General features: G+C 44.8%; 1 protein-coding gene across 1 annotated transcript; it reads right to left on the bottom strand.

Annotated features, from left to right (window-relative positions):
• Positions 1–40: 40 nt before the first annotated feature.
• On the bottom strand, positions 41–22560 carry stxbp4 (syntaxin binding protein 4). Its single transcript, XM_026351902.2, has 19 exons — positions 22494–22560; positions 22292–22387; positions 22140–22209; positions 21801–21875; positions 17973–18058; positions 17394–17547; positions 16322–16454; positions 16008–16114; positions 15275–15491; positions 15095–15176; positions 13566–13645; positions 13049–13145; positions 12583–12707; positions 11593–11679; positions 11372–11437; positions 6408–6587; positions 5888–6004; positions 5577–5626; positions 41–3391 (listed from the first exon to the last, which is right to left on the bottom strand). The coding sequence occupies exons 1-19, from the start codon at positions 22558–22560 to the stop codon at positions 3250–3252; spliced, it is 2031 nt and encodes a 676-aa protein (XP_026207687.1). The 3' UTR covers positions 41–3249.
• Between the last annotated feature and the right edge of the window lie 722 nt (positions 22561–23282).

Here is a 23282-nt window from a genome sequence, read left to right as displayed (position 1 = left end):
CTTCCTGCAGGAGAAGAATCAAACAGGAAGAAGACGCTCGTCGCTGCAGAGGAACAACTTTATTTTGCAATGACACAGTCGGTCGAGGGCAGATATGTCAGAACCACACGGTACAAAACAAGCTCCCACTGGCTTCACAGTAAATCTTTACAAAAATAAACCTCATCCCATGATAACTTACAGCCTGATAGATTACAGTTCAAATGAATTAAATGTGTAAAGAAAATCGTGGGATTTTACAGAATCTGATGTTTTATAATATGAAGTCAGTGAATATGTCTCATATCCAGATCTGAGGCTCCGTTAAGGTAATTAAACAAACTGTTTCCAGCTCCTCCCAGTTCAGCAGGTTCACACAGTTTCTAGTCAGAGGATGGAAACCTTTTGGGAACCTTTTCATTGTTGGCTCTAACCTCCACTTTACAGTATTTAACAAACCTGGGAACTAATGTTATCCTCAGTGGAGCCTCATCACTTTCTGTCCAGTGCTCAAACTGAAATGAGGACGTGCTGGTTAAAGTAAAGGAAACTGTTCACTTCACAGTAACATGTTACACTTTGGACGTTTTACATGTAAAACAATGAGCAGGCAGCTCCACACTCATCAGGACCGTGTGAACTCCTCGTGTTCAGCTTCAGATGTGAGGACACCTGACATCAGCCACAAGCTCCAAACTGCACCAACGCTTCACATCCAGCTGCTGAATGTCAGTGAATCTTTACATTTACAGCGTTTATTGGTGTTTAAAACAAACTCATGGTGATTTTCTTCAGTTACACAGGATATAACCAGATTTCAACCTTATCTCTCCGTCTTACACACAGATGCAGAGAGAAACGGCATTTTAAAGGTCCCAATGTGCAGGTTTGATCCACTTGTTTCTAAATGTTACGACTGATGAGTCATTTATGATCAGAAGCTGTTAAAAGCTGCGCCTTCACGATGCAGCCGCAGGCTGAATGTGTGTAATGAACAAAAACCCAGAGAGCACTCGTTACCTCCTGAATGTGTTTCAGTAGGTGCACGGGAGACGTGGTTGTCATGGCAACAGGATCTGAGTTGCTGCTTGCAAACTACAAATGAATGAACGAGTACGAGTGTGTGAGGAACTGCTCAGTCTGAAGACGTCCTGCTGATTGTTTATCTGTTGAATTCTTTGGTGTGTGTGTGTGTGTGTGTGTGTGTGTGTGTGTGTGTGTGTGTGTGTGTGTGTGTGTGTGTGTAAATGAAGAAGACTAAGTGTCCTGCTGTTACGAGCTTTATGATGTTAAAGCAGAACATGTATCCAGGCAATGAGAGCAGTCATAAAGACGAGCTACAGGTGAATTCAACACACACACGCTCTGCGAGACGTGCACGATATGCTGCTGCTGGATTGGACTGACCTACTTTCTCTCTGCCTGTGACTTGGTTTCATCCCTCTTCATTATCTCTAGCAGGGCACCGTGAAGGATGGAGGATGCTTCCTCTCGCTGCCTGTGTTCCTGAATCACTGCTGTTAATTATGTAACTGTGCACACATCCTCCCACTGATTCTCTGATGGAGGGAAACTAGGTGACTGTGCCACAACACACATCCTGACTACTGCATGGACGTCTTCAATCCTATGTAAGAAGAACAGCCATAACAAAACAAGCTGAGGAGTTCAGAGTCCTGTCACAAACAGTGTAATTTCTGGGAATCGTCAAACTCCTTGGACGCCACAATACAACCTTACTGTACTCGCTGGTGAAGCTCTGTACGCCGAGCCTCCCTGAACTAGCCACCAGCCCTGATTATTTACAGGAAACACATTTCCAGGCCCTCTGAAAGCTGGGAGCGCTCTCTTCTACTGGCTCTGTGTATTTTCTGTGAATGGTTTAATCTCCGGAGCCTGCAGGTCTCCTAAACTCATAACAATCCCAGACCTGTGGCTTACAGAACCCTTTTGCAGCCCCCCTGAGTAACTGAATGCCTCTGTGTATATACTGGAAATGCTTCAAATTTGATCTGTTGATCCACCCACTGCTTCAACCAGCTGTTCCCATAGCAGCTCTGTGTATTTGCTGCAGAGAACGAAGTCCTCGCTGATTTATCTGAAACACAAACCGTGCCGCTAATTTATAATATTGAAGTTTGAATGTTCAGAAACCTTCTTTTCCAAAGCTCTCTGTACGTTTGCTGTTGGTGTGTTACACACTTCAAGTTGATCAGACTGATCAGATCCAAACTGTGTCTAAACTCGACAGTTTGACTTTCATGCAGATGAACTCAGACGTCCAAACTGTTTGTTTCAGAACATTTTCTTAAAATAAGATGTGGTTTAGAGGAAGTCACCGCTGCTGGTATCAGGACTCGATGGCTGTACTTTCCATCTGCCTTTACACTTTCACACCTGTGTTCGCAGGTGAGGAGGTCCTCGATGAGATTTCTACAGTTTGTTTTTTGGTGAATCTACTGCACAAACAGCGTTCAGCCACTCAACACAGAGCTACACACTGATCAGTACAGAAACAGACACAAAGCTACAGTGAGGTGTTTCTAAGTGGCTCTGGACGGGAGCGTCGGCTACAGTAAATAGAACCATATGATTCTGACGTGATTCACTGACGTATAATATTCTTTTATTATGGCTGCTACAGAGACGGAGGCTGGGTAACGTTTAAAGGAATACACCAACGTTTTCATCACCATCATTCTGAAGGTGGATCACGCTGAAGCTCAGTTCAGAGATCGCGGGACACAGAAAATTTACTGTTACCTAAAAACGTTCATGTAGTCCAGCAGCTTCACAGCGCCTTCTCCCAGTGTTTCAATCATCAATGTGAACTTGCACCATATCTACATGTGTGCGTTTCTTTTCCGTGTCCAGGGTAAAACACTGGAGAGAAGCCACAGTTCAGTGTGGTTGACTATTCAGTAAATGTGCAGCTTCACGGAAACAAAACAGTGTTTCATGCAGAGTTAAGACTTGAGTCCAATGCTAACGGCTACTGAGGAGATGAGGAGCTGTCGGGGAGGAGAATGTTCGGATTCGTGGGCGATGTGGATTTCCTGCTGACGTCTCAGAGCCTCGCTGACTTTCTCTTCCTACAGTCGGGTCCTCTAGAAGGTCAGCACTGAAACGGGGAGGACAGTCACTCACAACGGCGGGTCGACAGGATCAGTTTGGTTTCAGCTTCATCCGGTGGGAGTCGCATGCAGGGCAGCACAGAGATAGAGAGGAGGAGGAGGTGGAGGACATGCAGACCTGCGTGCGTGGGGGTGATCACTTACAGTCGACCTCCAGGATGGCTCTGACAGTCCGAGTGAGCTCCTTAGCCTCCTGGGCCAGAGTGGCAGCCGTCCAGGGACTCTTCTTGTAGCGAGGGAGGCCTTGAGACGACGCCCCGACTTTTACATCTCCAGAGCTGCAGACAGAGAAGAGCATGAATCAACAGACAGCCGGGGAGGGAGCCACCATGGAGGTCCCCGGACCCCACACCTTCAGGGCTGTTACGTAGGAGGGAGATACGGGGTTGGGTGTTTGAAATGCCCGCAGGAAGACTCGAACAAGCTGACCAATCAGAACAGAGTGGGGAAGGGGGTTAAAGACGCAAACAAGCCTTTTTAGTCTCAAGGCCGATGACGTGACTTTATAACGTGTATTTGCACTAATTTTCCAGTCGTTGTCATTGAACTAAGCAGACGTAGAGAACACGAGGTGGGATCATGAACAGAGCTTCAGTCAGAGCTTAAAGACAAACAGGACGTTTCTGTTATCAGTTTATCATCAGGATCACAGATGTGGGTTAGTGGGACGGGTCCTTCTCTACCTGCTGGTCCGCTCAGTTTGCTGTTATCATGTGCTGGACCTTCATCCTCATGTTACAGTAATAAACACGTCGTCTTACGTTTGATCCTGTCAAACTGTAACTGTGACAAACCAGTGATTCTCTGCTGACTGGATCCGTCACCACAGTCACTTTGTGCCTTTCTAAATAAATCTAATTGTGTTGTGTTTGAGTTGATGACAAAATTATACATGAAATTCACAATTTTTACTATAGTTATATCGTGTTTTTGTGTTTAATGCTTCGAAGAAGTGACTCAAACACTCATCTCTGCAGTGAAAGCTTTAAATAACACTCCCGAAGCTGCTCGCTGATGAATAAACTCACACCTCCAGTTGTTCCAGTGATGGAGGGAGCTGAAAATTGGCCACGTCGCCATGGTTGCAGCTGTTATTCAGAGATCTGTTCATACTCACGGCGCTCACTTCGCTCCTGTCAGTAAACACAGACAGGATGAATGATGCTTTAATGGCCGGCAGGACTTTGTGGGTTATTATTTGTTTCTCGAAACAAAGGCTCCCATCTTTTCACAGCCTCTAAACTTATTACCTGCACAATGAAATTTCCTGCTCCTTCTCTCCTGGGGGATTTTTTCTTTTCTTTATTGGAGCTCTCAAATCAGGCTGACTAATGGATTTAATGAGAGTGATGTTCAGAATTATAAAAAGTAATTACCTGGCAGCGAGCGGGGAGCACAGAGCCATTTTTTGCTAACAAAGAGGAACAACCCCGCTGCCCTCGATGAACCAATCGACTGAGCAGCTGAGATTTCATCTTACGAGTGGCCTAGAAACAGGTGAATAAAAAGAACAAACACGAGCAGGGGGTCCCGTGGTTATGAAAGACGAATCGAGGTGTCCCACTGACCTGGACTGAAATAAAAGGAAGCCAGGCGGGAGGTGTCATAGCTGAGTGACTTAATAACATGACCGATTGACCTGATTTACAGAAGACTTACACAACCAGCCAGAAGGTGGGAAAGGAAGAAGGAAGAAAGGAAGAAGGATCAAAAAGTCATGAAAGGAGAAGTGAAAGATGAGGATGCAACAAAAAAGACAAAAGCAGTAAAGACAAATACACAGAGTGAGGACAAAGAAAAGGAAACAGAGAAGGAAAGGAGACAGGAAGGAGCAAAAAGGAGGAAGGGAAGGAGGAGTTAACAAATGGAGGCAAAGCCCAAAGAAAGGACAGAAGGAGAGGAAGCATCAACAGTGAGAAAAGATGGAAGTAGAACTGAAGAGCAAAACCAACATCTCTTCTTCTGTGGTGTCTTGACTCCCTGTAGGCCGAGGAGCGCCTCTCTGCAGCTCGCTGCAGGCGGTCATTACCGGAGCTAACTGCTGTTCTACCTCGGCTGAAGTGGGCCGAGCTGGACCGCTCAGCGTGTGTGTAACCTGGGCTAATGGGCTCTGCTCTCTGCAGGATCTCTCATTACATGACTCGAACAAAGGTACTGGAGATCTCACCCACGCTGACATACAGACGTCGGACATGTCGGCACCTTCCAATAAAGTACAATGTCTACATGTTGCTTTAAGTACAAAAGTAAAAGTACTCTGTGTAGAACTGAATGCTGTTGATACCTAAATGTAGAAGTTTAGTGTTTGTTGGAGCTGATTTTAATCAGGAGGTGAATCAGCAGGTATTAATATCTGATCCTGTGAAAAGTCACTAGTAACTAATGATGTGGAAATTAAAGTAACACACAATGAAGACTTGAGGACAGGACCTCAAAACTGTACCTAAACACACACACACACACCTGTAGCTCTTTGTTGGTCCGTGGCCTTCAAGCAGGAACTCCTGAACATTCTGCAGAAACAGAAATGAAACACGTGGCTGAAGGTCTCATCACTACATTTGGAAAATTAGAATCCAGCTGCACCGAGGACGATTTCATGAAGTGGACTCTGCTGGATCAGGTAAAAGCTCTTAAACTCTTCAGTCTTCGTTCTCTGTAACAAGCACTAACACTTCTCCTGTTTTCCCCTGAGTGTAACAGGACTGCGTCACACTGTGTTTTCACCGTGACGACATACAGTATGTCACGTGTTCTCTGCTTTGACCTTTTACCTCCACAAAACTCAGCAGTTTTGCTGTCGACATCTCGAAGCCCTTCTTGCCGGCTTCGCTCTTCCGTAGCTGACACTCCAGGACGGCCACTCTCTTCTTCAGCTCGTCCGTCTCCTCCTGCCGAGAAAACAGAACAAGGAAAACATTTTATTGTGTCAATAAACAAAACCAGCACATGGAGGGGGGGCAGTATTTATCCTCTGTGAGTTACATAACCCATAAAGCAGCATGTATTGTGTTGCAGTTCTTTTGTGCGGACCTGTTCTCCACACTCATACACTGATCTGGAGGTCAGTGCACTCTCAGGGCTTCATGGCAGCGTTGCCCACTGTGACGTCACAACAACGTCACTACTTCTCCTCATGATGCGATCTGAACAGGAGGGGTTAAGGAGAACCTTTGTACAACCTTCATACGTCAACCCACCAGTCCTCCCTGTGGTTTCATTGTTCACCGATGGATTGAGTCGACTGAGAAAACGAAGCCTGAATAAAGTCAGCTTTGTTTGTCTGTTTGTCACCTTGTTGGTCGGCACCGGCTGCTCCACCCTCTGAGTCTTCAGCTCTGCGATCTCAGCCTCCAGCAGGTGGATCACCTCCTCATAGTCCATCTCCATCCCTCGCGCCTGTTTCTGGGCCGCCTCAGCCAGCTGGACCTGAGTCCTCAGAGCCCGACTCTCCTCTGCTCCGAGCTTGACTTCCTGCCAGAAGTTCACAGACACAACATCGTCACTCATCATCACAGTGTGAGCAGGGCCTCAGTGATGCGTTCAGGGCCTCAGTGATGCGTTCAGGGCCTCAGTGATGCGTTCAGGGCCCATTTATAGCTGTTTAACCCTCCCAAGTAATTCATGGTGCTGGAGTCAGGACTTTGAATTCTTGGTGTCAGGGTGAGTTAGTGCAAAAACTGAATTAGCAGCTATGCAGTTGTTTCCCAGCAGGACTCACCCAGACTTGTCACTGCTCAGCACATTTCTATCTGTGATAAGGTCATTTTAGAAACTGCATCTCCGGGGAAACCAAACCTGGATTGACTGGACTAGTTTATATAGAGTGTTAGTGTGAATTCACATTTCTGTTTTTCTTTCTCATCTTACACAGTCAGACCCAGTAATGACCCACATATCCACTGCATGCTACACATGACAGTTCAAATGTGGAGTACTGTAATCATGACACAGGCCACACCTGATCCACCCGACCTCCTACTAACTCGCTCTTTAAGATAACACCTTATAATATGTGGGTCTTTTGACATCACAACCTTGAGTGTGGAAAAACTACTTGGCAAATTGGTTGAACACCTGCTCAGTGTCTAGTTAGATTTGTTCAGCACTGAGTGCCTCCATCAAATCAACCAGTTCACCTCCAGTGAGCGTGAGAGGCCAGGACAGAAACCAGCCTGAAGGTTACATAACTCACGGTGGTGAAACAGACACCTGCAGCAATTAGTCACTGCGATCCCTCTTGACTGGGAAGCAACCACTCCCAGTACTGTTGGCACACTGGCAGGGAGTAACACAACCCCCCCCAGCAGTGAAATAAACACTGAAGCTTCTGCAGCTCTGCTCTCTCACAGTAAAGTGATGATCAGCGGTAGTAAAAGATAATGATTTACAATGCAGGAGGAAACACTCCAGTTTAAGGGTTTAAACCTAAACCTGATTCTAACCTGAACCCTGAACCCACAAACAGTCATTTGAAGGTTTGAGGACTGGACAAAATGTCACTGCCACGTTCTAAAACTCATGTTGGTTCTGACAGAGAAACACACTCAGTCACACACAGTGACCTCTGCAGCTCAGCTCTCCTCCTGTGCTGCTGTCGTATGTAGTGAGAGAGAACAGCACATACATGAAGCACACAAGACGTGTTTATTCCTGAGTAACACGAGGAACTCACACGCTGTGGACACACACACACAGAGGTAGTGAGAATAGTCCATCTGTTACCTTCACGTCTCTCAGCAGGGCAACAGGCAACTCTCTAAAAATGGTGCAAATCAGGAGAACATGCTGAAAAAGCTTGAGAGATTAGGCACTGGATCCAAACCAGCCCTCAACCCGTGGTGGTCGTAGACCAGACTGGGACCAGGATCAGCTGATAGTGTTCAAAGTTACTAACTCAAGATACTCAGACCTTTGTGTCACTTTCTGCCACTGGAGGCAGATTCTGAGTTGTTAGTGCTGCACGTGTCCTCTGAGATTCAGCAGGATCGATACCGTACATTAATGTCTTATCCACTAATCGTGTTTGGCATCAGCACACGGTCACGAGTGAGTCCACAGCGTGGATTTGAAACACAGTCCGTGTTAAATTGTCTTTATTTGGGGACTTTAAGTGGAGGAGTATGTGCACACAGTGCGACTGTGTCGCTGGGCCTGTCTGGTTGGGTAACTAATGGATCCCAGCATGAGCTGTCTTCCCTCCAGCTGTGGCCTCGGGGGGCCTGAGGGGCCCTGAGAGGCCCCCTGTCTTGAAGCCTGACCTCCAGCTCTAATGAGGGATCATGTCAACCGCCTCTTCAATGCCACTCACCATGCAGCTCTCCAGAAAAGGCAGCTAATGGAAGAAAAATCCCTCGCTGTGCACAAGCTGTACAGCCTGGCAGCAAGAGGCGGAACAAAAGAGCAGCGGCTGGTCCTGTTTCCATCCTGACCCTGCAGTCTGAGTCTCAATCAAAGGGTTTTCTGCTTCCCAACTGACTGAGAAATGATGCTCACTTTTTCATTTCTGCCAGCTTCTTGCTTTATTTGGCTGTTATGCAATAAAAATGTGATGTCTCCATCTGTAAGCTGCCGATTTCACTGAAAGCCACAATGGCGCTGGTAAATGCCACCCTCAGAGGGAAGAATATTAAATGCACTTTAGATTATTCAGGAGTGTGCATTAGGTCTAAACTACTTTTGACTAAAAGCATCTTAAAACGGAGTGTTTCTGATTTTTACAGAAATCAGAAACATACAGACAGACGTGTTCATTCACATCCAACTCATCTGAAAAATGTTTAACTCATTTTATTGATAAGTGCAGCAAAAAATGTGGCGTCTTTATTCTTTTTCATTTGTAAAACACAAATGTTGTGCAAAAAGTGAGAAGCTCTTGTTCTTCTTGTTGTTAGAGGTCATCTTATAGTTTATCAGGTGCACATGCAAATCCACATTTGTACTGTTTGTAGCCTGTGCAGCCCTTCTGTTGTACTGGTCTGATCCTAGGGTTTGGTACAGTAACAAGTTCAAAAGAGGCTCTCAACCTTTAACCAGAAGCAGCGAAACACAGCTTTTCAGTTCGAGATTAAGTCTCCTGTAAAATGAAAAATCACTGGGGAACATAAAGGGTCATGACACCAGATACCCACTAATCAGCGCTCTCATTGTTTTGGGGTGAGAAAAAGTTGACTAGTGAGAGTGGAGGGTTGAAACTATGAGAAAGAGATGTGTTCAGGACATTTAAGTAAGAGAAGCAGTGCAGCACAATGGCAGTAAACCAAATGCACATGTATTTAAAACCATGAAAGAACCAGATTATTAAACTGTTTCGTGCAGACTGCAGCTGTCAGCGGTCACACAGCTCTGTGATTTTATGTTTGACTCAATGCACCTTGCAGACAAGTCAGGGATGAGAGACGACTGCTCAGGACTCTGGTATGTTCCCACTGAACACCATGGTTATTTATTTAAGTTTGGTCTGTTTCTGATTAATTAATTTAGAAGTTGGAGGCTTCATTTCAGATTCACTCATCTAACATTCTGCAGCCATAGATTTCAGATTCAGCTAATCTACAGTGAGAAGATAATGTGGGCTCAGCTTCCCTCGTCTACACAGGCTCATTAAACATGCAAAGACTGAAGAACAGTCAGGATAGCTCTAATCTTGTGATATGTCTGTAACAGTTAAAATCCAAACTTTTGTTAAACAAATAAATAGTGAAAAGTGAATTATTTAGACGTCAGTGATGAGCTTTGTGTACGTGTGGAGATCTTTCCTTTTATCCAACCGCACTTCTCAGCTGGTGAGTGTCAGCACCAGACCCCCGTTATACGTTTATGTGGCAGAGTAATCGAGTTCTCTGGGAGAAATCTATCCCCTACAGTACAGACAGTAAACAGGTTTTGGTTACTGTCAGCAGAACGTGTAGAAGGCTTCTGTCTGTTGTCAAAGCTGAACTGAATTCTCACTGGACTCCATCTCAAGTTGCAGGTGTCTATATAAAGGTAAAATTATCCAATTCAGTAGAAAAGATTAAAACTAATTCTGAACCAGTGCAGTGGCTTTGGCTGCAGTTTGAAATCCAAACTATTTTAAGTTGATCTCTGTAAAGCTACTGCAGAGGAGGCAGCAGGTACAGTAGGTCCATTAACCACAACAGTGAGTGCACAATGTACATGAAGGAAAAGGAAAAGCCTGAACTGAATCTATCAAATCTCAGATAGGAGTCAAGTTTTTGTTGTTGCCATCCATCTGTGAGCCACGTCTAAATGTAGATATCGATCGGTTTATGCAACAGAATAAAAGTTGAGAAGCAACAGAGTGGGAGCCGGAGAGGCTGAGACCCCTCAGCTATGAATCACAACAAATAAATACAGGGAGGAACTATTTTAGAGACCAGGAAAGATTCAGTGTTGGCCTTACACTCCTCCCACTGCAAACCTGCTGCTGTGCGAGTCCGCCTCAACTTCCCACACACACACACACACACACACACACACACACACACACACACACACACACACACTGAACACTTACTCTCAGCACTTTCCAACAGTGGTCCTCCCTGTCATTACACACACGCCAGCAGTGGGCTGGTGAGCATTGGCACAGACGCTGTGTACGGTCAGTGCAGGACCTAAAGGAGTCAAAAGCTCCATGACACAAAGCACAAGTCTGTCTGTAGCTCATAAAATAAAAGAACTTCACAACTGAAACCAGATAATGATGTCAGGACGTTCACAGGATGCGTTTGAAACCATCTGTCCACAGTAACGTCCCAGTGTGGGCAGACGTTGGTCTGTTTCCTTCAGACAATCTTTAAAAAAAGAGTTGTGCACTTATATTATGTCCAAACTTAAATAAAATGTCCTGTTTCATTTCAGTGGTGCTCCACGCTGCTGCTGCGTGTGATGTGTTTGGAGTGTGTGTAGGTGTGAATAGAGCTCCACCTGCTGATCTGTTTTAAAAGAAGCAGCCCTTCAGGAGCCCACACACTCTCAACCAGCTGAACCCAAGTACAGAACCAGAACAAAGAAGCTACAGACACCGACGAACATGAATTCCACTTTATGAGTTTAGTTCTGTTCTTATTTCAGCAGGAGATGTGAACGATTCTCAGTCTGAATCTTTAGTTCAACATGAAAACTGTATAAAACCGTCTAGAAACTCAGATGTGATCATTTACTTGATGTGTGTTTACATATTTGACAGGTGAACAGGTTCCACAGCTCTGTGCTCTGTTCATGTTCAGGAAGTTAAAGTAGATCAAACTCACCTGTTTGAACTTGTCCAGCTCTTCCTCCATCTGATGGTGAACTCTCTGAGACTCGACCAGCTGCTCCTGAGGTGGAGAACCCACAGGAAATCATCAGGACACACACACACACACACACACACACACACACACACACACACACACACACACACACACACACACATACACAAGCTGACAGGAGACTTATCTCAGGGTGGAGGGGGGGGGCACTGGATTTTTACCTGCAGCCTCTTGATCTCCCTCAGAGCCTCGATGTGCTCCTTCCTCAGCCTCTCCATCTCCTCCAGGTCGTCCGAGTCTGACAGTGACTACACATCAGCATCACATGACAAAGCAGAACAGGAAATGACACTCAGTGAAGTTTTTATACCGACCCTGAGCCCCCCCCCAGTGTACACTTCCTATTTATCATGTTGTTTTTCTACAATGACAGAATGAACCGTCGATTCTACTGCACATTGTTCTCAGGCTGAGATGGATCATTGCTCTGATACTGTGTGATCATGCGGCAGTAGAAAATCTTTACACGCTGGTGACAGGACGGTTCACATGTGACCTTCACTAAAGCATCAGCAGATTCAAGTCAATACTTCTCTGAGCGTTAGATTGGAGCTCAGGACCAGACGTCACCACGACAGAGATCTGTGATCTGAGGTGTCACTTCCTGTCATGAATTAGTTTTTTATGAAGTCGTCGTTGTGATGTTTGTCTGTCTGTGTCCCTGTAGGGATCATGTATGTTGGTATTTTCTTAAATCCCTGTGAAGCTCTGCTCCACTCGTCTACAGTCTAATCTATAGATACAGTATAAAGGTGGGACTGAAAACAGGTAAGTGTTGAACCAACACAGTCAGTCAGACTGTGTGTTGGTTTTTATGCTCACCCAACGTTACACACATTATCTGTGTTGGTAACTAGTCAGTCTGCACGGTCTCTGGGTAAATGGGGAACACATCATCACGATCAATGCACCCAGCGCAGCATTATCAGTCCTTAATGTCAATTTTCCACAGTGACACTACGTGTGTGTTGATGCGTGTGTAATCTGTGAGGTAGAAGCTGAACTGGTTCACACTGGTTCATACTGAATGTGACATGAACTGGTTCAGGCTCAGACTCGGACCACAGATATGAGTTAAATCAAACAACCAAACCAGAACAACTTCACACAGGCTGAAGTCTGAGAGCTGCAGAGCGTCAGCGTCCTCTTACCCGCAGGTTGGTGGGGGACTCCAGCAAACTGGACAGATCATCAGATGTAAATCTCGACCCCAGCTGAGTGACGGCCAACTCCTCCAGCTGAGGATTGAACAGCTCCCTGATCAGGCTCTCAAAATCTGCCAACACACAGAGGTTACACTAAAATACTGAATGTTAGCTACTACTTGGTTCGGGTTAGGGTTAGAGACGTGTCTCATTGTTTTCTGGCCTGGTGCTGCAGCAGCTTCTCTCCCAGAGCGTCCCCAAGGTTAAAGTGGATTATTTAAGATGGATTTTTACACTTAAAACGTAAAATAGAAACACATTGTGAAAGAGTAAAGAGTCAAAGCTCAAATACAGAAGTAAATTATAAATTCAAACCAGCAGCTCAGAGATGTAAAGTAAAGAGATTCATGGAAGAGTCCATTAAACGTGTGGTTCGTTCAAAAGTTACACACAAACTGTTTGGCTGTCTTACCTGTGAAGGCCACCGTCCCAGCTGGATCAGCTCGTAGTCTGGACCTGAGCGCCTGTCGCTGAGCCTCTGTGGGCTTCAGACCAATCAGATCCAGAGCCTGAACACACACACACACACACACACACACACACACACACACACACACACACACACACACACACACACACACACACACACACACAGATCAATAAACACGGCTCACAGCAGAGACACAAACCCTGACAGCAGTCCCAGTCATACTGTCACTAACCAATCAGAACATCAGGTCTGGTGTTCAGGACGTGCTTCAGGCTCATTTTATTATCATAATCAGCTGGAAAACATCCTCGTTCATCAAATTCATCAACTAGAAATATCACAAGGCCTGTTGTTGTCAGAGAGACAACTTTAGAGTTAAATGGATGATTATTAGAGATTAATAATAATATAATAATAAAAAGTAGTAAAAAGAACTGAAGCCTGTGGTGTAGCTGAAGCTAACAGACAGTTCTTAAATGTGAATGAAGCTCACACAGACCTGTTCCAACCTCTCCAGTCGGAGGCGACAGCTGGTGCTCAGGGAGCATTTCCTCTGAGGAAGCTGACTGCTGGCACAATCTGGAAACAGACAGAAACAGGTTTAAAGCGTTTAACATGGACATCAGCGGGGTCGTATGAGCCTCATGTCAGACTCTGAAGAAACCTCACAAGACCCGGAGTTTATTTAAAGGAGTGAACACAAATGACACAATGACAGATAAGTTATTAACAAACACCTTCCACCAGTGACGCTGTGAGCAACAGGTCACGTTGCAGAAGTCGTCCTTTTTTTCTCTGCTGTTTTTATTAATGTTTAATATCTTACAAAAAATAACTGTACACAGAATTATATAGAATATATTTTTATTAATATATATAATTCTATTTTATATATAGAATTATATAGAAGTTGTCTCTCTGTTCTCTGCAAGTTTCCTCCTCCTTGGAGCTGGATATCTCCAGAGTCCAGTTACTGGTTCTACCAACCAGTCCAGTGTTTCTGCTGCTTGTTGTTTTATGTTGTTCTTCTTATTTGCTTCTATTAATAATAAATATGTGGTTCTAGTTCTACAGAGGGCTTTTATCTATATTATTAATCTATCTTTCCAGGCAACGTTCAACTAAATTAGTGGTAAGCCACCTTCCAGTTTACATGATCTCTAATTTAAGCTTAATAATAATAATAATAATAATAATAATAATAATAATAATAATAATAATAATAATAATAATAATAATAATACATTTACATTGACCATTAGTCATTTTAAAGTAAAGTGCAGTTTCAGTTTCATGTAGTACAGGTGAAGGTTTGTTTGTTTGTTTAAATAAAGGTTTTAAGTGCAGAGATTCAGGTTCAGAAGGGTTCAGTTCATTTCTATTGTCTCTTAACGTCTTTTCTCTGCTACGAAACCACATTTCAGTCGTTAAACGTGACGTCAGACCAGAAATAATCCACATGAAGGCACATATGGAGGAAGATTTCAGGATTCCTCTCACACACAGAGATAGGATGACGCTTCGCACCTCCTCGACCAATCAGAAGCCAGACCTCCTGCCTGCCTCACTTCCTCCTCTGTCAGGCAGCCAACCACACGCCATCTGTCCCTCACTCTCCCTCCTCCCTCATCTGATAAAATCACAACTGCTGCCCTCACAGTTTCCAGCAGGGCATCTGTGCACGAGCTCGTTGGTCACATCTTTTAAACTCCATCTTTGCAGCACTGATCCTGACAGAACACACTCTGAATACTGTAGATCAGGTTCACTTCCAGGTCTCTACACCAGTCATTTGTCCACAACTCAACTCACATTCACACAAAAGGAATTTAAATGCACATTGATTTTCTGGATGCTGGGTTTAATTTCACTGTGGAGAATCCTTCTACTAATAATCAGCACTCTCTACTTTGTCCAGCGACTGGGATTTGAGTCTGGGAAAGTGCCACCACTCCACCTGACAGTAGATAAACTCCACATGAAGACGCACGAGCAGGTGGACATTTGAACATTTATACAGGTTTGTACCAGGGTGTGTGTCAGTGATGCTGTCACTCTGTGGTGTGGACGGGACCTGTGTCTGCTCTGCTCTGGCCGGAGACACTCGCACCTGCAAACATTAACACACAAGCAAAGTTAATCCCAGTTTAGTTAGTTTAGTTTCAGGGTTTAAGGAGTTAATAACAAACTTTTCCTTGAATCTCTCACCTGGCTGACGTTGACCGACGGCAGGGTCTCACTGGTGGGGTTTCGGCTCGAGGTGATCTTGGTGACCACTGCCGGCTGTGGAGGTGTGGTGCTGAGCGGCGAGGCCCTCGTCTGGGGTCCTCCTCCACCCTGGAGGGAGATGGGGCTGTGAGGCCCGCTGCTGGAGCTGGAGGATGACCTCCGCCGGATGAAGGCAATTTCCACTGTGGGATCTGGTCTGAAACGAGACGAGTAGTATTGATATGAGGACGGTGTCTCTATGCTTCATTTCTTTTATTATTATTATTATTATTATTATTATTGTTGTTATTATTATTGTTATTATTATTGTTATTATTATTATTGTTATTGTTATTATTATTATTATTGTTATTATTATTATTGTTGTTGTTGTTGTTGTTGTTGTTGTTATTCTTATTATATGACGTCATATTTCATGAGGAAAACAGTCTAACGTGACATAACTAACATCATTAAAAAGTTACCAGTTACTTTAAATAGATATAAACATACAGAGTAAGTACCCCCCCCCCCCCCCCCAGTTTAAAACCTGTCTCTTTGGTTTCACTTAAAGTTCACATACTGAGTAAGTTCAAAGGTTTTGATCCTACACACTGAACTGCTGCCACCTGAGTTAGTAAAGTCACAGAGAGACATTTACGATGACTATCTCAGTGTTCTTTGTGCTTCCTCGCTGCCTTTTGAACACTTTATGTCTCCAGGTGTGTCGGACCTGAGTTTGGTGCGTGTCAGGATGCTCCTCGCCTCCTCGTACGTCACTCCGATCAGGGACTCTTTGTTGATGGACACCAGCTGGTCCCCGACCTGCAGCCTGCCGTCCTGACACAGCACAAATACACAGAAACAGTCGGTTCCTGCTGGCAGGTAACTGAGTACATTTACTCAATAACTGCAGTTAATCACAGTTCTATTTCATTATACTTGAAGTACTTTTACTTTTACTCCACTACACGTGATTCACAGCTTTAGTTACGAGTTCCTTTTTGCAAATGTTATAATGATGGCGCAGTGGTTTCTTAATCTGACCTTGTGGCAGTCCCCTCCAGGCACTATTTCCTGAATGAACACCATTGGTCCTTCGGCACGGTTGGCTCCCCCCTTGATGATGAGCCCCAGGCCCGTTCCCCTGGCAACGCATATCAACTGAATGACACTGTCGCTGAGGAGAGACGGAGACAGGGAGGACGACACTAAGCGTGATTAAAAACCACAGTCAATCCCACCACCACATAATCTCTACCCCCTCCACCTCCTCCACCTCCTCCACCTCTACTTCTCTCGCTCTCTCCTCTGTGAAACTGCTGAAGATACTTTTCACTATTTTTAGTCATTGCTGATGTTCCCATCCTGCAGAATCACACATTTATGTAACCACCTCCCTAAAAGGACAAAAATACCTTTGGAAAAAAACAGACTGCACTGAACGTAGAGTGGTGGAAAATCTCAGTTAGAGCAAATGGAATCTGTTTTCATTTCAAGGTCAGTTTAATGTTTCTGGAAACATCCGGGAAATGTCTAAACTCATGATGAACGAAGCAGTAAGAGAACATCACTCTTTCTTTTCCTCCAGTGCAAAATGAGCTGAACACTCGCATCAAACCACAGTTTTATTCTCTTTTCTCTGAAGCTGTGACTAATTTATTTAAATTAAAAATCATTAAAAGTTTTTTAACATTTTAATTTAATAAACTAATACATTGATAAATTTATGATGAATTCATTTAAAACTATGAAGCTCACAGATGCTCTTTAGTTGCAGGAGGACATTTTGTCATTTTGACTCGTGACCTCAACACCCCTCAAGATCCTAAAGTCCACAGGTCAAATAGCTGCGAGTTCAAACTGAAGAAGACTTTCTGCTGAACAGCATCTTTGGGACATGGATAACTGAGAATATGTTTTAGTGAGCGACACTTACTGGAAACCAAATGAAGTTTTATTGATATACCCCAACACTACACAGCTTCACGGTCTGTACCTCATACGACGCTCTGTCCGTGGAATCTGAGTCTGATAAAACCACAACGTCCCAAAACCAGAAACGTTGAAACACATTTAATAAGAAAAAGGACTAAAACCTGCTGCCGCTGATTCCTACCTGAAGGTGTGTGAGGGCGTGTGCACGATGTAGGGGGGGTTGGCAGAGTAGGGGTGGGTGTGGGTGTAGGCAGCGACCCCCTCTTTAGGACTGAGGAGCTGGGGGCTCTCTGATCTGGAGGAGGAAGAGGAGGAGGCTGTGTCCGTCAGTTTCCCTGAACAGGAAGCAGAGAAGAAGAAGAAAGAGGAGAGGTGAGCAGGAAGAGGCGGGAGGGAGATGGAGGGGGAGGACGGGGCGAGGAGCGAGAGGGGGTTACAGAGAAAAGAGATGAGTTTGAGAAGATCTGTTTTCTCCTGTTAGTGATCGTGAGGATTCAGCTCTGCAGCACCGACGTGAACGAGGAGGAGAAACAGAAGACGGAGAACGAGTAATATTTAGTACTGAGACGGTGGAACGTCAGGACAGGAAGTCAAGAAATGTGTTCAGAGATATTTTGAGACAATGACACCGATTTCAAAAGTCGGGACATTTCTTCCCGTTGTCAGGAGGGAAGTTGGAAACTTGGCTGAAAAGTTCCGAGTAACAGTTGAACTGAGTGACTCATAATTAGAAATGTGTGTGTGACTGTGGGTGTTTTACCTGTGGAGAGCTGAGTAGGAGAGATCTGTTCAGAAGCTGGGATATTATTGGAGCCGTACTTCTCCATCAGTTCAGCAAACTCCCTCCTGAAGGACACACACACACACACACACACACACACATGCACAGATGTGCTCGTCATGTTTAAATTGAATATTGTGAAAACTCTGGATTCTGTTCAAATCTGACCAGAAAACACCCGTAGCCACTGAGAAGTATCCTGAGCCTCACATGTGTGAAGGTTTGAATCGTCTATAATGTTTTAAAGTTCACTAACACACAGGAACAGAACTGGTTCTCTGCACTTCAGGGACGTTTCACTCAAGTTCACCTTCACTAAGTAGAAATGTCTGAGTGCATGAGTTTGTGCTGAGGTGGATGTTTTGAGGGGAGCCAGCAGATCTACGAGTGTTTGTCTCCCCCACATGGACACAGAGGAAACCTGAGGTCACTCCCTCCATCACTGTCTGATCTGGATTTGATGGGATCCTCAGTTAATGCCTTTTAATCAGGATCTCAACGGCCACTGAGACAAAACATCCTGAGATCACAGGTCATCTGTCTGACCTTTGCACTTCATGTTCAGGACAGTGCTCCAGGTATTAGTCAGGTGCACACTGCAAAGGAATTGTCTCTTATTTGGTTTGATTAAATTAAGGCCGAACACTGAGACAGTGTGTGTGTGTGTGTGTGTGTGTGTGTGTGTGTGTGTGTGTGCTGACAACACAGATGATCACTTATCAAAGTAAAAAACTAAAGAGTCAGCTGCACATTATCCCACTGTTCAGGAAGAAAAGGCTTTAGAGGCGACCCTACTGAAATCGAATGTATGAAGAAGGTTTGACGTTGAATCATTGAGCCTCGACCGGACTGTATCTATGTTACACTCACTTTTTAATAAGGAACTGTTAAAAATACACAGATTACCACACAAGTTATTATGTCATTTATCAGGGAAAATCCCTGCAGTCACAGGGTGACGCACACAACACATGGTTTCACAACCACCAACACACTGTTTGTATGGTTCAAGAGCAGCACATGGGTTTAACAGCAGCTTCTTCAGGAAGAAACTACATGTTCGTTCATCACAGCTTGGCCCCAAATCCAATCAGTTTTTCCTCCAAGTGACTCTGTGATTTTTTTCTTATCGCATCTGATCCATCAAAGGTGGTCTAGATCTGCTTCATCTACCATCTGCAGCTGCTCTCAGATCAGAATTCATGCTTGTTTTAACGTCTCATCTCTCCATCGTTGACAGCAGAGACACTTTATAGGAGAATCTGGACCGATGAGGTTTTATTTGTCATACATTTCAGTTCCATCTGTGCTTGTGTGACAGAAACACTGAACCTGGATAAATGATGGATAAAAATAAAGTCAGCGATGTGTTCAAAGGCTAATGAGCAAACAGCAGAGTTCAACTCAGACAAATCAAACATTTTAGGTGGAAACTGTTGCTTATTAATTTCTCTTTTTGTTGTTGTTGATTAAATGAACACTTGACACACAGCTCTGAGCAGTGATTCATTTTTAGACTTACTGTCCTCACGCTGCAGAGAATTCACCAACTCTGGACAGCAGCTTAAAAATGACATAATCTTCCTCGATCCAATTCAGCATCCTGACCTCGCCGAACTCCATCAATAAGCTTGGACTCCACGTTTTGTTTCTCTGTTTTTATCCACTGAACCTGTGAGGACAGCAGAACCAAATCCCTGCTGCATGATTGCATCACGGTGTCCTCGCTGCGACCTGCTGGAGCGCGGCGGCGGCGGCCAGCTGCAGATAGTCATCATAATTTGTTTTAAGTGTGAAGCAAATTTCTGCAACAATCAAAGTTGAGCTCTGCTGTGTAGCTGCAAAGCTGCTGTTGCACACGGACGCATGTTGTGTGTTGTCCAGGTCTCTGAGGACATTACACTGACTTAGACTCATTTACTGGAGACTAAGATAAACCTGCATCTGAACCTTAAACAAATCTTAACTTTGCTTTTGTCCCCACAGTGTGACAGAGTAAACAGATTTCTGTCCCCACAACAAGAGTCATTCAGTTTGCTGCTGATAAGACTGAAGCCCTCTCTGCGGGAGGTGGGACGCCCTTCCTCTGCAGTCACAACAACACGGTCACTGCCAATCAGCTGCTGTAATCTTTTTTATCAGGTGAGACCTCAAATCACCTTCTGTTCCTCACTGAATCACATGTGGTCATTGCCACATTTCCCCCTGTGCTGCCTCCGGACATTTCTCTGCACACATCTGTCCTTCAGTGAGGACAAACCCGTCATCGTTACGCTTTTTTTATCTTTCATTGTAAAACCACCAGTGGCATGGCGATCACTGTGCACCAGTACAGATCTTTGTTTTTATCAGCAACATTAAACCAAATCAATATGTTCAAAGTCTCATAGAGGAACCAGAAAACTAAAGATTGTGATTTATGTTGCAGTAGCAGGGATTATGTTTCTGCTCCAATCACAGGCTGAAACAAGTGATGGAACTGAAAACACAGCAGTGGAACCAAAACCTGAACCCAAGTCACAGCCTTAAATAACAGAGCACGACTGTAGACCTGAGGGGGCGTGTGGAATCCGTACCCTGGAAACAGACACTACCTGCTGTGTTCCTCTGCTAATCCCAGTGTTGCTCTGCATCTCTGATCAGCTGGGACCCTGTGGACAGACGGCCAAATGTCCCTATTGTGTCACACTGTGTTTGTCTCTATGTGGCAGGCTGACGTAGAAAAGCACAGGGGACAGCAGAGTGCCAGGTCGGTTTACCTCCTGCTGGTGAACCGCAGGACGCTGCCTGTCAGCAACAAACACATTGACCTCAGAGTTTGAGTCAAGGACGAATCAAACTACTGACAGGCATCATTTCTGTGGACAGTCGAAGTCACGTCCCTCCTCTGTCTCTGAACAAGTCAGCTGGTGTCGGTGACTCGTCACACTGGGAATATATGGACACAGTTGAAGAAGCTTTTTATCTGTTGGTTTGGTGAACAGCAGCTGTCACAGATGGTTTTTCTACTTCTCATCCTCAAAATGCAGTTGCTGAGTTTAATCTCCTGGAAACTAAATATTTATATTTAAGAAGATGTCTGTTGATTATTTTAGAATCAAAAACTTAACTCAACACATTTTAGGATCCACATCATTTGATGCGTTTTATATTAAATGGGACTCGGGGCCCAACAACAAAGTGTTTCCCTGTGGCCCTCTAGGAGATTAATGCAGCTATGTCTCTGTTTCCAAATAAAATATATCTTATTGCTTTGACTGATGTGAATAATGAATGAGAAACCAGCAAGGTTAAAAAGTCACAGAGACGAAGAAGAGGGGGCAATTTACTGCACAACCGTCATGGATGCTGAGACACCAGTGGTTTAGTTCTTCTCTAAAGTGACATTATGTCAGGTGGGATGCAGCAGTGAAACCAGTCACTGGTAAGATGCTGTCTGATAGAAACACACAGAAGCTAAAGCAACTTCCTGTCTTTCATATAGTTTCTACTACTTGAGGTTGACTGTATTCAGGTCTCCTTCAATGTTCTGTGATGAGACTAATTTTAGCTGAATCAAAATCAAGTCACATCGGGTGTTCTGCAAGGAACCGGTTGTGATCTCCAGACATCACCGGGTGTCCTCAGGTGATCTCAGCTGCACGTCAGACACACATCAGCCAAATGACGCTGATGCAAATATGCTATAAAAATGCTCGGCTGAGTTGAACCCAACAAAGAATGTGTATTTCACACCGTACCGACCTGTAAGAACAGAAAGTGGCGTCGAGATGATGATTTCACAGTAGAACTGGGGAGTTTGTTTACCTGGATTCTTCATCTCTGGCGATCAGCAGGCACATGTGGTTAGAGAGCGAGGCTGTCCTCAAGATCTCCACTGCCCTGTCAGGAACACGACACATAGCTGTAGCATGACCTCTAACATATGTGACTGTACACGGATGGAAACAGAGGAGGGTGCTGAGGGGAGGGGTGCAGTGCCTGTAAAACTGAAGGAGTTGTTGAGTGGACACTTCAGAGCTGTGGCCAGTTTCTATGTTACCAAGAACGTGAACAGACGCACAAACAATCAGATCTCAGCAACAAGAAATTGAGTGTGAACGTAGCCTAACCCTAACCATGCTGCACACACACAGTCTGACTCACCTCTCATTGGTCACCCCTATCAGACTGATGTTATTGACATCCAAAATCAGGTCACCTGACTTAAGCCGACCTGGAACAGAGAGACAGGTGAGTGAGGATAATAACAGCAGTATATCTTCCCACAACAACACTAAATCCAGAAAACGACCCACCATCCAGAGCTGCCAACCCACCGACTATCACCCGCTTGATATAGATGCCGAACTCCTCTCCTGTCAGCTCTCTGTAGCCTCCGATTATTTTTACACCTGTAAACGAAAACAGAGGGAAACTGAACCGGATCCAGACATAAAAGTTCAGTTGCAACTTGTTGTGAGAGGATATCAGTGATGATTCAGAAGTCGAAGAGCTCACCGAGTCCCTTCTTGCAGTCGCAGAACTCCAGCCTCTGTACGGCTCGGTTGATGCCGTGTGGGCCCATGATCGTCCTGGCAAAAACACAACAGATTCAAACACATATCAACATCCTGCCTCATCCAAAAATCCTCTGTGTTTCCTCAGTGCTCAGCTGCACAAAATAATCAAATCATCACAGGATTTTGTTATTGTCTCCCTCCTCCCTCCTCCCCTCTTCCCTCCCTCCCTCCCTCCCTCTCAACCTTCTTCCCTCTGTTTGTCCTCCACCCAGCTACATCCAAACCAGCAGACCTGATGTTAGGAAGCAGTGTCTGTTCTTAACAGATTAAAAACAATCAAAGGAACGTTACCCAGCACTCGTTATATCCTCGACAGCCCCCGGAGTGACTCAGCTCTGTGTTAGAGGGATTTGTGAGTGTGAGGGTTTAAATTAAAGCTGAAGAGATTCCTCAGACGTGGTTTGCATGATCCCGCTGTCTGCTGGTCCTGTCCCGAGGCTCAGCTCAACGTCAGAGCAGAGACAGAGTGTGTGTGTGTGTGTTTGTGTGTGTGTACCTAGCCAACAGTGTGCTTCCCTGTCACTACACATTCACCACAGTGGAACAAGAAGCCAACAGGGAACATGTTGCTCATAGATTTTTTGGATTGTACCTATGTTGAAACCCTCTGATGTTCTTTGAATATCGGCCACGTACACGTGTTTGACTGTTACCATGTTGTTCAGAAACAATCACACTGCTGTTCTGTTCTACGCACACGTCTGTATATTCATGCATGAGTGGGGCA

This window comes from Anabas testudineus, chromosome 19 (assembly GCF_900324465.2).
Source record: "Anabas testudineus chromosome 19, fAnaTes1.2, whole genome shotgun sequence".
NCBI classification, from domain to species: Eukaryota; Metazoa; Chordata; class Actinopteri; order Anabantiformes; family Anabantidae; genus Anabas; species Anabas testudineus.
The sequence above is the reverse complement of the archived record's forward strand: the minus strand, read 5'-3'. Positions and strand labels throughout refer to the sequence as shown.